Source organism: Lemur catta, chromosome 1 (genome assembly GCF_020740605.2).
Source record: "Lemur catta isolate mLemCat1 chromosome 1, mLemCat1.pri, whole genome shotgun sequence".
In the NCBI taxonomy this organism is placed as follows: domain Eukaryota; kingdom Metazoa; phylum Chordata; class Mammalia; order Primates; family Lemuridae; genus Lemur; species Lemur catta.
The window spans coordinates 209,164,523-209,181,501 of NC_059128.1; the positions used below are offsets into that span (position 1 = coordinate 209,164,523).

Consider the following 16,979-nt stretch of genomic DNA (forward strand, 5'->3'; position numbering starts at 1 on the left):
GGGAGGGCCGCGGCCACCGGAAGAGTCGCGTTCGCCAGCCGAGCCGGGAGAGTGGGGAGCGGAAGCGGCGGCCGCGGCGGCGGCAGCAGGCGGCGCTGGGACCCGGGAGCGGCCGGAGAACAAGGGAGCTGGCGCCGCGGCCGGCCGCCGAGCTGGGCTGAGCCGCTGGGCCGCGCCGAGCGCCGCCGCCGCCGCCTGAGAGGCCTGGCCCGGCCGCCTGAGAGGCCGCGCGCGGGCCGTTGGGCCCGGGGCCGGAGCCATGGGCGAGACCAAAATCATCTACCACCTGGACGGGCAGGAGACGCCGTACCTTGTGAAGCTGCCCCTGCCCGCCGAGCGCGTCACCTTGGCGGACTTTAAGGGCGTTCTGCAGCGACCCAGCTATAAGTTCTTCTTCAAGTCTATGGACGACGATTTCGGGTGAGGATGGCCCTCGCCCCTCCTCCGGGGAGCCCCGGCGCCACAGGCTTTCAGGGCCGACGCGGCCAGTCTGGACTTCCCTCGCTACCCTGGCTTCTAGCTCCACTCTGACTTCTAGGGGCGACTTCTAGGGGCCATTTGGGCCCCCTTGGCTCCTTCGGGGGCCAAGGTTCCAGCCCCTCTAGGGGCTCCCGTGCGCTTCTTGAAGGGGGACCTTGGCCCCCCTAGTTTAGGGGGACGGCCAACTCCCCAAGAGCAGTTCCTGCCCGTCAAGCCCGCTCACCTCCGCAGAGACCAGTGGCCCACATAGACAGACACACCCCCCCTCCACCCCGTTCCAGAGCCGGAGCCCCCAGCCCTCCTCCTGCCGAGGGAGCCACCTTTTTAGCATAGGCTAGGGGTGTCTGGCACTCGGCCTTGGCCCTCTTCATCTTTTCAGCTCCACAACTCAGAGCCATATTTGGAGTATCCTGCATCTGAGGGCTATGCCTTGGGACTCTGAGCTGGGGGAAGGGGGAGTTGGGGGTGCTCAGGCTCCAGGATGTGAGCTAGGATCTGCAGCCCTGATGTTTATTTAGCTGTCTCCCCTCTCTCCCGTGGGCCGTTCCGATGTTGTCAGGGGAGCAGCGCCTGACCCCCTGAGGGGGAGTCCTCACCAGCCCAGGTGCTGATCTCCCTTTAGAATCGGGGCCTTTTTCCTCCAGATGGTGGCCGAGGGGGGAGATGTTGGAAGGGGCTTCAGGGCCTGGGTGGGAGGGCCAAGAAGAGTTTCTGGGTGTTCTCCATCTTCCCGTCCCTGGCGGGGTCGTCCCCTCCACCCAGCTGCAAGGCTTTGGACAGGCAGAGTTTGGAAGCATAGACTTCCCCTTTAAGAGGGGATGGAATGTTGGAGCCGGAAGGTTCTGTAGCAGCTGGCCTGGGAGGGGGGGCCTGGCTGATCCTCTCGACACCCCCCCCCCCAACTCCCAGGGGACTGGGGAAGGGGGAGGCCCGCACGCTAACTGGGCGCTGGGCCTGGAGGCCATGGGGAAGGCCTGGCCAGGCCCTCCAGGCCTGAAGGGCGCCTCTCCAGCCCTAGCCTGAGGCCTGCACTGCTCCTCAGAGCTGAGGTCCCAGAACCAAGTGAGGGGAAATACTCTTCTCCCCATTGTTCATCAGTCTGGGTTCTCTCCCACGACCAGGGCCCTCCTAGCCCTAGGAGGCAAGCACCTTCTCTCTTCTGTCTGGCATGTTTTGCTGTCACTTTCTGCCTTGGAACTCAGGGTTTGATGAGCCCATGAAATCATGTGTGTGAAAGTGCTTTGTACAGGGGAGAGTGCTGTGTAGATTCTGACTATTCTTTCCATTGTTGCTGTTCTTACCCTGGGGTGGGTACTCCTGGGGTGGTGATGATTGTCTAGCTTCAGTCCAGAGACAGACACCACTGATTGGAAGATTCTTAGGAGGTGTGGGTGCCTTGGTTTGGCAAGAGAAGAATAGGGTTAGAAGGGACTAAGATACTGCCTCAGGATATGGGATGGGGAAAAATCAGCCATAGTCCAGTGGCTGGAGTCACCATGGATCCAGATGCCTTGAGGGACTAGGACAGGCCTGTGTCTCCACCCTCTACTTATCCCCCCACTTATCCCTTACAGCCTGACACCCACTGGGCCTAGCCCCCACCTCCTAAGCTCCCTTACTCTCTCAAGGCTGCTGTTGAGCCAGGCCTAACTGCAGTCATAAGAGGGCCCCCCCCTTACATCCACTCACTGTTTACTTAATATATTTCTTTAAATCCACTGTAAAGCTTTCTCTTAGCTTGACCCAACCAATAATATGAAATCACAGGTCTGATTTCCTATTTATATTTCTTTCTAAAATATGTTTAAAATAACTGTCTAACTATTGAACTAAGAAATGTTTATTCATGTACTATCCGAAGCCATCTTGCATACATCAGTGGTACTTAACCACCCTTTGCAAAATATCAGAGTTGGCCATTTTAACAGGGTTGAGAACAATGCTAAAAATGAAGTGGAGGAGATTAATTTTATTCTTATCCCCAGAGGGATAAATGAACAAGAGGCCTGATAGCTATCTTGGCACAGAAGACTAATAGCTGACTAGCATGTATAGTTTTCATTTATTTAACAAACTCATTTTATGGTACTTAACAGTATGCCAGGCACTGATCTTAATGCTTTTCAAATCTTCACTCATTTAACCCTCATAACAGCCCTATGAAATAGGTAGTAATATCCCCAGTTTACAAATGAGGAAACTAGAGCACAGAAAGCTTAAGTAATTTGCCCAAGGTCACACAGCTAGTGAGTGGCAGAGCTTGATTTGACATCAGGAATCTGGCTCCGAAGTCTAAAGCCTTAATCACACAAGTGTAGGTGTTATGATGATTACCGTTTTACAGATGAATCCTTTCTGAGGGAGATGGTAAGCCTTGGCAAACCGTAAAGGTGCTAGGGCCACCACTTTTCCAAGCCCCACAAGAGCAGGGTTGGGCGGAGGCTAGTGCCCCTGCTGACAGAAGGGAAGAGGGGGTCAGAGGAGGAAGGCTGCTGCCTCTCCAGTCTCTCCACTCCAGGCTCACCCTCTAAGGTTCTGATTATGAGGGCTGAGGACTCCCCAAGTCCCATCTGGTCTCCAGAAGCATTTGTCAAGCTCAGGGTAGACCCAGTCATCTTAAATTATTTGGGAAATGGAAAAAGGATAAACATTTTCAGCCCTGAGGAGATGGTGGATGGTACACGATAACAAAGTACCCACTGCTAGCCTGGCCTTGAGCTGTGGGAGGGGGCAACATGGCAAGTTAGGTCATTAGCTGTGTTGCTCCCCGCTCCATGTCACAAACTGTTCTCCCTCCCTCTGGGCCTTCTAGTTGGAGCACTCTTCCCCTGTTTCCTCCAATTCCAAATTCTCCTATCCTCCAGGTTGAGCTTTTCCATGAGAACAATCATGGCACTTATTTTCTTTATCCTTACAGCCTGATACTAAATAACATGCAGCAGATGTCTATCCAGTGAACACATCTGCTGCTTTTATGACTCTGACCACTCCCACTGACAGCGTACTTATATGAACTATCCAGTAGACTGTAATCTCCCTGAGGACAAGGCAGGTTCGAAGGTCTAATGCTTCACGAAGTCCATACAGTGGGAAGCATGGGACCTAAAACCCACTGGGCTCTCAGCAAAAAGCTTTTTGTTTATTTATTCAATTAATTATTTTATTTTTTTGGAGACAGAGTCTCACTCTGTCGCCCCAGGTAGAGTGCAATGGTGTCATTGTAGCTCACTGCAACCTCAAACTCTGGGCTCAAGCGATCTTCCTGCCTCAGCTTTCCGAGTGGCTGGGACCACAGGCACACGCCATGACGCCTGGCTAATTTTTCTATTTTTAGTAGAGATGGGGTCTCGCTCTTGCTCAAGCTGGTCTCAAACTTCTGAGCTCAAGCAATCCTTCCACCTCAGCCTCCCAGAGTGCTAGGATTATAGGTGTGAGCCACTGCACCTGGCAACAAAAGCTTTTTAATCAGATGAACAATGAATAATGAGCAGAAGATTTGTTGGCCCTGCCCTTAGCAACTTACATCTAGTTAGAAAGAGTGTGTGGATTCTGCTAAAAATTGACAAAGTTAGTAACTAGCTTATATTGTATGCCTAGATTGTGCCAGGCATTTAAGAATCTTGTTTACCAGAACAAGACAAAGGCTTGCAAAACTTAAGAAATTTCTGTAATATGGAAAGGCTAAGAAGTGGTAGAATTGGAATTTGGACCCATATTTATTCCACTTCACTTGGGGTGGGTGGGTGTGTGTAAGTGCTATGGAACCCTGAGCCATTTGGCTCCATGGTAGGAGGGTAAGACCTGTCTGAGGTCCCCTGAGGCTGCTGAAGATCAGCTGATTGTTGTGAGTCAGCAGAGCCTTGATGGCCTGTCACTGACCCCCAGAAAGAAAGGAAACATCTGTAGTGTGGAGCAGTGTGGTGGGGCCTGGTAGGGGAGGGGGAAGAAGGGACTCAGCAGCAGTTTCCCACTTACAGGGAGACCCTCTCCAAAGCAGGCCACAGAGTCCATGCCATGTGGTGCACATACCTGCCTTTTCCTTTGAGTCCTGGTTCCCATGTGGGGCTGCAAACGTGGGGTACCCTGCTGCCAGACCGATGGGGGTCTGAGCTACCTCTCTGTCCCTTCTTTCCAGCCTATACTTTCTACACTTTCTGCCATGGTGGGCCTGAGCAGAATGATCTGGGCTTCTTTCTTAAGGTTGCTGTGGGGTTGCAAGTGGTGGAGGAGCCAGAGCTGGCTGGGAAGTGGGAGGGTAGGCTCGGCCTGCAAACTTGGCTGTGAGTCTAAGAATGTGAGCATCACAAGGAGCCAAGCACATTCCAGGCTCTAGACAGAAGCTGCTCTAGGAACAAGGGAGAACTGGGCTTCCCCGCTTCCTTGTTGTCTTCCCTCTCTGCTCAGAGCTCCAGGCATGTGTCATTCTCTTACCCTTGGTCACATCTTTCCAGCTCTGTACTCCTGGTGTGTTTGATAGTCTGACGGTCCTCAAACTTTTCAGTTCCCTTCCCAGGCCTCAAACTGTAGTCACTGTCTGACTTCTTGCCTCACCACATTCCACAGGCCAAACTACATGCCCATGACCACATCCCACACCCCTCATGCCCCACATCACTGTCCCCCCATCACCCACCTTCCACACAGACCCACATTACCTCTGTCATTGTACAGGAAAGAATGTGAGATACGGTAGAAAGAGAGGGAGTTTTGGAGTCAGATGAGCCTAGAGTTGAATTCCAGCTCTGACATCTACTAGTTCTTTGACCTTGGAAAAGTTACTGAGTGTTTCTCAGTTTCCTTATTCATGAAATGAGGACCACTGTCTACCTAATGAGGCTGGTATGAATATTATATGTTCTAACTGTAGGGAGATAAAAATCATAAAATAGGTAAGAATATAGACTTTAGAGTTAGGCTGACCAGGATTCAAATTCTAGCTCTTCACTTGCTAGTGGTGGGAGTTTAGGTGAAATACTAAACCTATTGAGCCTAGTTTCCCCATCGGTACCTACCTTATAGCATTGTTGTGAATATTAAATGTAATGATACAAGTAAAATGCTTAGCATAGTGTTTGGCCCATAATACATGCTCAATAAATGAGAGCATTGTTACTGTTAATTATAATGGCATGTAGAAGATGTATGATCATCAAATGCCTTCTCCCTTTCTCTCTTCTAATTTCTTTAAATTCCTTGCCCATACATCCCACAACAATGTGAGGATTCCCAGTTTAGAAGGGAAGGGCAGTAACAATTGTGTGCTTTTTTACAGTTTAAGGTCAGAGGGAAAGAGAAAGTCTAGCCCAGGAGAGCCATGTTGGGGATGGGTAGAGCACTCTGGAGATTCGAGGGAGTGGCACGCAGGACAATGATTTGTCAGCTGTAATTTGCAATCACCTGATGACTGAGAGGATGACCTAGGAAGGCAGCTTGCCTTGGTGGGGCTGGTGTCTTCCTGGTGGTGCTAAAGAGCTGTCCTTGGGTCACCCCTACCTCTGCTCCCATTTGTGCTGGTAGTTTGATTTCCAGTTTAGGGTTGAGGAGCCCCTAGGAGTTGAGATTTGAGGAGCTTCCATTTCTGTCCCAGAAAGTTCTCTCTGACATCCCCTTTCCCTGCAGAGTGGTGAAGGAGGAGATCTCGGACGACAATGCCAAGTTACCCTGCTTCAATGGCCGGGTGGTGTCCTGGGTAAGGAGCCCTCAGCCTTCCATCCACCTGCATCCCCATGCCAGGCTGGAAGGGGAAAATCTTCACTGAGATTGTAGCTGGTGGTTTTATGTTTCAATGTCTGAGTCTTCCTTTAGTTTTTAACTGAACTGTTTCTCACCCCAGATTCTATAACTTTAATAAAAAGTGAGAGTGGTGGGAAGGGGGAAAAGGGAGAGACAGAAATACACAGTGAAGACAATAATGTCTCCTATGGTCTTTGAGACACTTTGCCCCAGGTTCCCTCCTGTCACCTGCTGATCTCTGCCATGGGCCAGTGACCCTTTGCCCCCACTCCACTTCACCACCCCATGCCTCCCAGCCACCCCGTCAACCCAGACAGTGGGTCCACTCTTGATCTCAGCTGTTCTTGCACAGGCCTCTTTTCCCTCGATGTTTCTTGCTTCATTCTCCCTAGGCTTTCATGCCTTGCCAGAAGCCAACTATCCCCCTTCTCCCGGGTGCCCCTGTAACCTAGTACCCTCTCATTTTCTCCCCATCAGCTGGTATCAGCTGAGGGCTCACACCCAGAGCCAGCCCCTTTCTGTGCTGACAACCCATCGGAGCTGCCACCGCCTATGGAGCGCACAGGAGGCATCGGGGACTCCCGACCCCCATCCTTCCAGTGAGTGCAACCTGAGGGTGGGGAGGGCCCATGGGGGAGGGCCACATCAGCTCAGCCCAGGGCTGGGGGGAGGGCCTACCCCCTCCCGGACTAAGACTTCTCTTCCCTGTAGCCCTCATGCTGGTGGGGGCAGCCAGGAGAACTTGGACAATGACACAGAGACGGACTCTTTGGTGTCTGCCCAGCGGGAGCGGCCACGTCGGAGGGATGGCCCAGAGCACAGTATGTCTTCCCTGAATAGGGATGTGTTCCCCACTCCCACACCCTCCATTCAGCTACCCACCTCTTTGCCCTTCTTCCTGAGCTCTGGGTGTGCCCGGTCCCAGTGCAGCCCCTGGCTTGTCTCTCCTTCTTTCATTCCTACACTGGGCACTGTGTGAACCCAGCTGCTTCCATCCGCTGCAGCAGCTCGGCTAAATGGAACTGCAAAAGGGGAGCGGCGGCGAGAGCCAGGCGGTTATGATAGCTCATCCACCCTTATGAGCAGCGAGTTGGAGACCACCAGCTTCTTTGACTCAGATGAAGATGACTCCACCAGCAGGTGGGGCTTTAGTTTCATGGGTACTGTAGGGCAGGTGACCCTTGAGGAGCCCTGAACCCTGAGGATGCTGGGCCCCTGGGAGGCATGTGGGCTTTGTGTTGGGGACCTGGGCCCTGCAGTGCCTCTCATGGGGCAGGGCTGGGCCAGCCTGGTGGGGAACGACTGTGGGCCCCACAGGTTCAGCAGCTCCACAGAACAGAGCAGTGCCTCACGCCTGATGAGAAGACACAAGCGGCGCAGGCGGAAACAGAAGGTTTCTCGGATTGAGCGGGTATGGGGCCTGGGATGCTAGGGATGGGTGGGGGCAGATTGTGAGCACTTCTCAGGCAGGGCCAAGGCTTATTCTTCCTTAGATCCCTTCCCATTAGTTCAGGGGAAAAGGGGGATGGCACTGAGGGCTCATGTTGAGGAAGAGCCAGTTGGGAGTGAATTCCTGCCACCCCTACCTGCTGCTCAAAGCCTCTGTCTATTCCAGTCCTCATCCTTCAGCAGCATCACGGACTCCACCATGTCACTCAACATCATCACAGTTACTCTCAACATGGGTGAGTCTGATGAAACAACACTCTTGAGCACCTACTATACATGCCAGACACTAGGCAGACTTGAAGATTTCAGAGAGACACGGAATATGTTCCCTGCCATCAAAGAGCTATCTTGCATAATATCAACTAATACATAAACTGATCATTCCAGTATCTCATGATCAGGGCTACAACAGAGATAAGTCTAGAAAGCTATGGAAGCAGAAAATGGCATCAGGGAGGGCTTCCTGGAGGAAGTGATTTCTGAGTGCCCCACTCCTTCCCATCTTTCAGCCAATGCATCCTTGCTCTCTGATTTTTGCCCTACATACTCTCCTTAGGAGATAGCCAGGTATAATAAAAAGAGGTCAACTTTGGGATTTAAACCTCAGTTTGAATCCTGACTCTACCACTTACTGGCTTAGAAAAGTCACTTAAATTCTCTGAACCTCAGTTGCCTGCTCTTTAAAATGGAGCTAAAAGTCCCTACATCACAGACAGCAAGCATTCAATGATAGCATGTGTGAGCCCGCTGAACACAGTGCCTGATTCAGGTTCAGTAAATGTCAATTCCTGTCCCTTTCCATTTTCTAATAGTGGGCTGGGAATTTGGGTAGGAACCTTGCTCCCCCTCAAGGTCATAAATTACTCCCTGTAGAAAAGTATAACTTCTTGGGCATCTCCATTGTGGGCCAAAGCAACGAGCGTGGTGACGGTGGCATCTACATTGGCTCTATCATGAAGGGTGGGGCCGTGGCTGCTGATGGACGCATCGAGCCAGGAGACATGCTGTTACAGGTACCATTGCCCACCCTGGGTGGTGGTGTGGATAGGAAGCAGGGAGTTGTCCCTACCCTCTGTACCCTGTTCACTCAGAGGCCCTCTCTTGGTGGAGGGAAGATCTCTTGACTCACCAAGCTGAGTCCTCCACCCCCACCCCAGCACAACTGTTTATGCCACTCCTGGTTCTCTTTTCCAGGTAAATGAGATCAACTTTGAGAACATGAGTAACGACGATGCAGTCCGGGTACTGCGGGAGATTGTGCACAAACCGGGGTATGGATGGAATGGCACGCTGGGGAAGACAGGGCAGGCATTTCTGGTTGTCAGGCAAGGGACTTGCTCTGGCCTCCACATATCATGCCCTTACTAAGATGTCCTTGCTTTCAGACCTATCACCCTGACTGTAGCCAAGTGCTGGGACCCAAGTCCACGTGGTTGCTTCACATTGCCCAGGAGTAAGTGGATGGGGGACTCAGCCCTAAAGCTGGTGCTTGACATACATAAGCCCTGTGTCTCCTTTCTTGTATGTTGCCCTGAACCCCCACACCTATCCTGTTGGGCCCAGCAGTGGGCAGGGTGGGCAGCCCATGACTCCTCCTCCTCCCTGCAGGCGAGCCCATTCGGCCCATTGACCCTGCGGCCTGGGTCTCCCACACTGCAGCCATGACGGGCACCTTCCCTGCCTACGGCATGAGCCCCTCCCTGAGCACCATCACCTCCACCAGCTCCTCCATCACCAGTTCCATCCCTGACACAGAGCGTGAGTGTCCAACCCTGTCTCCTGGGCCCAGGAGACAGAGCCAGGTGGGAGGGAGACTCTTGCTTGAGCATCAGAGGGGAATTCAGCTCATTCTAGCTGCCCCACACTGCAACTTCCCCCAGTGGTCACTCTGACCCTCACTAAACAGTGTTTGCTCTGAACCTGTATTGAGCACCCAGGGTACCTCAGTTTCCTCTTGTAAAATGGGACTAACAATAAACGCTTACCAGGTTCCTGGGGTTTTAATGAAAAGATATAAGTGAAGCATCATCACAGTGTGTGGCATAGAGTAAGCATTCAATAAATGATGGCCATTTTTATTCTCATAACATCCCATGATACACTGTGCTAATAAGCACATTCATTTACATTATTTAATTATTTCTTCAAATATCCTTGTAATATACATATTAAAAATCCCAATTTTTACAGAAGGGGAAACTGAGTATCCAAGAAGTCAGTAATTTACCCAGTATCAGTCCCATAGTTATTAGGTGGCAGAGCTGGAATGTAAACCCTGTCAACCTAACTCCAAAGCCCCTTTCTGTCTCACCAATCTGCCTCCCACCCCCAGGCCTAGACGACTTCCACCTATCCATCCACAGTGACATGGCTGCCATCGTAAAAGCCATGGCCTCCCCTGAATCAGGGTTGGAGGTCCGCGACCGCATGTGGCTCAAGATTACCATCCCTAACGCTTTCATCGGTGAGAGAGCCCCATGGTGGGATGAAGGATGGGTGGGGAGTATTGGGGCAGGGCAGGCCAGGGGGCACAAGAGCTCCCTTGCACCACTCCTTTGAGCTGGAAGCAGCCCCAGCCTCATAGCATCTGAGAGACCAGATGAGCCCAAGTCAGATGGGCTTCCCAATCAACTGGCAGCCTTGCCCCCAGGCTCAGATGTGGTGGACTGGCTGTACCACAATGTAGAAGGCTTCACTGACCGGAGGGAGGCCCGCAAGTATGCCAGCAACCTGCTAAAAGCTGGCTTCATCCGCCACACTGTCAACAAGATCACCTTCTCTGAGCAGTGCTACTACATCTTCGGCGACCTCTGCGGCAGTACGTGCCTTCCCCACCTTCCTCCCCTATCTCCTGGCTGGGAGTGGGGTGGTGCCCAGGGATGTGGCAGCAGACTCCAGAGAACCCAGACTGGGGGGCAACAGAGCTGGGGGCCCAGCTCAAGGCCTGGGAGTTCTGTGGTGGAAGCAGAGTGCAGGCTAGCCTCTTCACCTGCCCTACATCTTCCTTTGGCCTGGCATTTTCTAAGTGCCTCCTCTCTGCCTAGTACCATGCTGGTGGTTTCTAAGGCATCGCCTTGTTTTCTAACTCAATCCTTACAACATCCCCAGAGGCCCACCTCAGGTGGATACTGACAGAACAGACGTTTTCCTTCTCACTGGTCAAGGTCTCCTGAGCCAAGAGTGTGTCAGGCTCAGAGGGGACACAGTCACTCCCCTCGGGACAATAGTCTGGAGGCTCAAGTCATGACCAGCTCTTTGAGCATGAGCTGATGCAGACCACTTTTTAACTCCACCACCACCCCTCATGCCAGCTGCTGGCCTCTTGACAGGTTGATAGCTTGGCTGGCAGGCTCCACAGGCTGCCTCGGAGCTCTGCCTCCTGACTGTTCCCTGGAAGGCTGGGCTGGCCCACCTTAGGGCTTGAAGGAAGGTCTCTATATTGGGTAGGTGGCCGCTAGGACCGTTACAGCTCTCTTGGAGCTCTGGGACCTAGTACAGATGGCATGTGAACAGGGGGTATCCCAGGCAGGTATTTAGTCCTAGTGGCCCCTTATATCCTCTTATATTCCCTTCAAGGTAGTTCCAACACTGGTGGGGCCAGCCTTGCCCTTAAGGAATATGCAATTTCCCCAAGGGAGCTACAGTCACGAAATAAGTAATGTTATAGGAGTGAGACAGTGCTGTGAAGAGCCAGGCCTGGCTGGGAATGGGATAGAGAACACAGAGGAGGCACCTATGTTCTCTCTTTCTGGCCACATCCCACCCTCACCAGTAGCACCAGGGAAGTATAATCAAGGCCAAGGGCCTTCTATATGCGGAGGCTCTGAAAGGCCCTGTGCTCATTCAGGGCTTTTAACAGGTATTTTTTTTTTTTTAGTTCTAGGTGAGGGGGGAGGGTAAAATTTCACCTAAATTTCCCCAAACTGCTCCCTGCTCCTAACTAATGACTTCATCTGGAAAGGTAAAGCAAAAGTAAGGAACTCTTAGCTTCTGTTCTGGCTGCAGTTTAGGTTGACCTCAGGCTGGTCATTTAACCTCTCTGGATGTCACTTTCCTCATCTGGAAAAAATATGACAGATACCTTCTTCATAGGGTTGGGGTAACATTTGCAGGAGATAGTGCTTTGTATTGTGCTTAATGAATTATAGGCAGGCAGTACCTGATGGTATTTCAGCCCTCCATATTCCCCAACATCACACCCTCTGAGTGAACAGAAGAGAAAAGGGCCAAATAGGAGTTTTGCCCCTTCCTCCAGCCCACTGCAGAGAGAGGAGAAGGTGCCAAAAGCTTGGCAGGGGCCTCCAAGGTGTTGGAAGTTGGGTGTCCAGATTTGGCTAAGAATCTGAAATGATGACACAGGGCCTTCCTGAAGAGAGTCTCCCAGAGCTGTCTCTAGTGGTGGTAGAGAGGGTCTATAGAAGGGGTGAGCTCTCTGGCCTGTGTTTCCTCTCATTCTGGCCAGAAACTACCACAGTTGTTATCCAAAGCCCACTCACCCGAGTTAGGCTGGGGATCTCTCTCTCCTAACCAAGGGGTGTAGAGCATAGGATAGACCTAGCTCACCCAGCCCTCTCCTCCACAGACATGGCCAACCTCTCCCTCCACGACCATGACGGCTCCAGTGGCGCCTCTGACCAGGACACACTGGCCCCTTTGCCACACCCTGGGGCTGCCCCTTGGCCTATGGCTTTTCCTTACCAGTACCCGCCGCCCCCACACCCCTACAACCCACACCCGGGCTTCCCGGAGCTGGGCTACAGCTACGGCGGGGGCAGTGCCAGCAGTCAGCACAGTGAAGGTAAGGCGGAGAGGACCATGGAGGGAGGCCACAGGTGAGCCCCAGGCTTCCTCCTCAAGCGCTGAGCGTCCCGGCCTGATTGTCTCCTACAGGCAGTCGGAGCAGTGGCTCCAACCGCAGTGGCAGCGATAGGAGGAAGGAGAAGGATGCGAAGACTGGGGACTCCAAGTCTGGGGGCAGCGGCAGCGAATCGGACCACACGACACGCAGCAGCCTGCGGGGGCCGCGGGAACGGGCGCCAAGTGAGCGCTCAGGCCCAGCGGCCAGCGAGCACAGCCACCGCAGCCACCACTCACTGGCCAGCAGCCTGCGCAGCCACCACACACACCCGAGCTACGGCCCTCCCGGAGTGCCCCCTCTCTACGGCCCCCCCATGCTGATGATGCCCCCACCGCCCTCGGCCCTGGGACCCCCAGGAGCCCCTCCGGGCCGCGACCTGGCCTCCGTGCCCCCGGAACTGACCGCCAGCAGACAGTCCTTCCGCATGGCCATGGGAAACCCCAGTGAGTTCTTTGTGGATGTGATGTGAGCAAGGCCCTCCTACCCACTGCCATCCCAATCCCTCCCCGGCCGGCTGCGTTCCTCCCTCCATCCGTCCGTCTTTTTTACTTTGTCTGGTACCTAAAAGGGAAATAAATGGAACTAAATCCAGGTGCGCTAACTGCTCGCTGGGTGCAGCAAAGGCAGGGTATACCTACCAATTGGCTCTGCAGCCCCTAACCTGCCTCTGGCCCCAGTTTGTTCCTTCTGCCCACTAACTGCTGCGCAGGACTTGCTGGGACCCTTCATGTGCCTGGGACCAGACTTACTGGTGCTGCCTTTTTACTCCCCTTCACCTCCTTTAGGAGGTGACCCCCGTGGTGTCCTTGGGGGCATGTTCACTCCTTATCCCCTCCTTTTCCCCTTCACTTCTCTTTCACCTTTCATTCGGTTACACCATCCCTCTATTAACCCCACCCCCTAAGGCATGTGTTCAGATCTCTTGACTGCCCCACAATACTGACACCAAAAAATATTCGCCTCGTCTGCCTCTTCTAATGTCCGGCTGCCTGCTGCCCCAGTCCTGCACCCTAGAGCTGTAGTCACCTCCAGTAGCCATACTGCCTGTGCCCAGCCTGGATCAGAAGCCCAGAGGGCCCCCTCAGTTGCCTGAGCAGCTAGTGGCTTTCATGGGGCATCTCTGCTCTACTAGCACCCCATGCCTGCCCTGTGTGCTGGCTCCTTCAGACCCCTAACACTACTAACTAGCAGGCTCATCTCACCTCTGGGCCTGAAACATCTCTTTTCTTTCTTTTTTCCTCCCCAAATTTTCCCTGGGCCTGGAGCAGCCAAGAATTTCGGGCTGTTTGACTTTCTGTGAGCCCCCAGCGAGAGGAGGCCAAGCCTCCGAGGAGACCAAGAACCCTGCTTCAGCAGCCCCTCAGGGCTTCCCAAGGATGTCCAGCCCCCACACCCACACTTCAACATCTTGAGTCAGGCTTCTGGGGAGGGCCCAGAGTCACCCATGCATGAGAGACTCTGTTCTTTCCAGAGACAGTGTGCATCTCCTCTCTCTCCCTCTCCCTCCCATTCTCTCTCCCTATCTCTGTTTCTTTTTTTCTCTCATTTTCTCACTCTCACTCACATAAGCATGCACGCATGCCCACACACACAGGTGCCTATGCAAGTTTGCTTAAGCCTCAGGGCTGGTCCCTGCCCAGAGGGCTGGACCCTCTCTCCCAGTCCTCTACCAGGTTGTGGGGCTGGTCCCCTGACTTCCCTCTCCCCTTCCTTGTAGCTTTCAAACCTCCCACACATCCCCAGCATCTTCTTACCTGGATAAAGCCCATAAGCTGGGTCTCAGGCTGAGCTCAGGTGACTGACAGGCCATTCTCACACCCCCCAGCCTCACACACCCTTCCCTGTTTTCACATTTACCATGACAACCCCAGAGCAAGGACACAGAGCCCACAGGCCAGTTGAGGTTGGGCAGAGGGACTTCCAGACTGATAGAATGCCAAGTGTTCTTATTTTTTACTTTATTCTCCACTTGAAACAAATCATGACTTTCTCTTTAAGCCTCTGCTATAAATTCTTCTAGCTCACCCAGACTCCCATGCTTTCAGGGCTGGGTGTCAAGAGTGAGATGAAAGGCCGGGTGTGGTGGCTCACGCTTGTAATCCTAGCACTCTGGGAGGCCGAGGCGGGCGGATCCTTTTAGCTCAGGAGTTCGAGACCAGCCTGAGCAAGAGTGAGACCCTGTCTCTACTAAAAATAGAAAGAAATTAGCTGGACAATTGAAAAAATATATATATAAAAAAAATTTGCCAGGCATAGTGGCGCATGCATGTAGTCCCAGCTACTTGGGAGGCTGAGGCAGAAGGATCGCTTGAGCCCAGGAGTTTGAGGTTGCTGTGAGCAAGGCTGATGCCACAGCCCTTTAGCTCGGGCAACAGAGTGAGACTCTGTCTCAAAAAAAAAGAGTGAGATGAAGTCCTTAGCTCCAGGCTTTGGGGTGAACTGAAGTAGGGGCATTTTGGCATTCAATCATTTAACAGTACTTCTGGGGTTTTGGTGAGCAGAGGGCTGTGTTGAAAGTGTGACTCAGTATTGCCGGCCTGCTGGTAGCTCTGGGTTTGGTACCAACCCAGGCCATGGCTTCTAGCCACCACTATAGGGCTATTTCCTATACTTCTCTCTCTGACTTTGTCTTGAGAATTTCTCCACTATTGCTCATGCCTTCAGTGTTGGTGCTTCCATTGTTCCATCTTTGGACTATTCTCTTTTCCTCTCTATTTACTTCCAAAATGGTGTCATCCATCCTGATGTTCTCAATTGCTACTGATATGCTGGTGATTCCCAAATACAGAGTTCCAACCCCAACTTCTCCCAATCTTTAGATTTGCATTTTTATTACTTACTGGACATCTCCATGGATGTGTCTATATGGACTCAACTCACCTCCCCAACCAAGTGTGTTCCTCCTGAATTCCAATCCTGGTTACCTTCATCACAATCTACATAGGCTCACCAGCTAGAAACATTTATGGGCTTAAATTCCTTCTTCCTATATTTTACTCATCAGCATATCATGTCCATTCCACTCCAACAATCTGTTTTGAATTTGGCCCTTCCGCTCCCCTCTGCCTCTACTTTAATTCAACAGAGCATGGGATTTGGGGTCAGGTTGTTCTTGGTTTGAATTCCAGCTCTATTTTTTGGTTGCGTGATAAGAGAGTTATTTAACCTCTCTGAGCCTCAAGTTCCCTCGTATGTAAAATGATGATAATAAAACCTACCTCACAGGGTTGTTGTGAGGATTTAAATTAGATATTGTACGAAAAGTGCCTAGCACAGAGCCTGGCACGCAGTAGAGTAGGTGCTCAATAAATGGTAGCTATTATTATTATTATTATTATTATCATCATCATTATTATTTACTCTAAATTGGTAGCAGTTTAGGGTATGTTTGGAAGATAAAGCTTTTACAAAAGGTAGGAGTGAAGCCTTGAGTGCTGGTTCAAAGATTAGAAGTGCCTGTATTCAATCACTCAATGGATTCAGGCTGTGATCACAGTTTGAGTTTTGAGATCATCCTGCTGCATTCTGGCTTCTGGAAAGAGGCTGCAAAGGACAGTATGGTTTGCAACCACATTTGACCTTTTTTGCCCTTCCTCTCATGACAGGCTCAATCCTGCTCAGGGAAGGCAACAAGGTATCTCTGCCTACAGAAAGAGAAGAGCCAACAGATTTTCTTCAGATCCTTCAAGAACCAGGCAGGCCTTTCATGTTTGAGGGTCAGTTCTATCTCCTCTACTCAGCTTGGATGTAAAGATTAATTCTGTTCATCAGAGAGGGAATCTCGAATCCCATGTCCAACTAAACTCAATTCTCCAAACATTTTCTAAGTAATATCTGTACCTGTCACTAAAAGGGGCACACAGTCATGCAGGTATAGCTGAGGAGACATGGGCACATTCATGGAAAGCTTTAGCTGGCCTTCAGGAAGAGTTCATAGTCATGGACACATTCATGAAAAACTGTAGCTATTAGTTTCTTCCTAAGCATTTGCCTCCTCCCTCCCCGCTCCTCTCCTTGAGTCTTAATCCCTAGGAAAAGGCTCTGTCTGGAACAAATACATGAGAAAAGCTTGGGATAATCAGAGGTGGTGTTAGAAAGCAGTAAATTCAGCATGAACATTTCTACTGCCAAGTTGTGTTTCTATGTAAAGAAAGGACAGCTAGTCCTCGGACTCTGGAGACAGAAAAGGCCTTTAGCAATCCAAGGCTTAACAGATAGGCTTCAACAAATAGTATTAATCCTCTGAGGCTCTCTGAAACACTGATACGGGAACAGGAGACTACAATCCCCAAAATGCTAAGCGAAGAAAACTAAGGGAGTGCTGCGACCTTTGCCGTAATGTGTATTTCGGATAAGGCGGGCGAAGGACGCGCCTATCCCCGCCCAAGGCGGGGGCGGTTTCTCGAAGGCAGTCGGTAGTTGTAGTTTTGCTAAACTTAGCTTAAATTTGTAAACGAGA

General features: G+C 51.8%; 1 protein-coding gene across 4 annotated transcripts; it reads left to right on the forward strand.

Moving 5' to 3' along the window:
• On the forward strand, positions 1-16,524 carry DVL3 (dishevelled segment polarity protein 3). 4 transcript variants are annotated; one of them, XM_045539793.1, is made up of 16 exons: positions 1-420; positions 6,100-6,169; positions 6,691-6,812; positions 6,925-7,034; positions 7,221-7,353; positions 7,531-7,624; positions 7,829-7,898; positions 8,536-8,675; positions 8,857-8,933; positions 9,048-9,115; positions 9,271-9,420; positions 9,995-10,126; positions 10,313-10,480; positions 12,245-12,460; positions 12,553-12,963; positions 16,126-16,524. In XM_045539793.1, the coding sequence occupies exons 1-16, from the start codon at positions 260-262 to the stop codon at positions 16,269-16,271; spliced, it is 2,268 nt and encodes a 755-aa protein (XP_045395749.1). In that variant the 5' UTR covers positions 1-259; the 3' UTR covers positions 16,272-16,524. The 4 variants fall into 4 exon arrangements, with proteins under 4 accessions (XP_045395749.1, XP_045395748.1, XP_045395750.1 ...); XM_045539792.1 differs by having other exon boundaries at positions 7,218-7,353; positions 16,126-16,523; XM_045539794.1 differs by lacking the exon at positions 16,126-16,524 and adding an exon at positions 13,789-14,368 and having other exon boundaries at positions 7,218-7,353.
• The last annotated feature ends 455 nt before the right edge of the window (positions 16,525-16,979 follow it).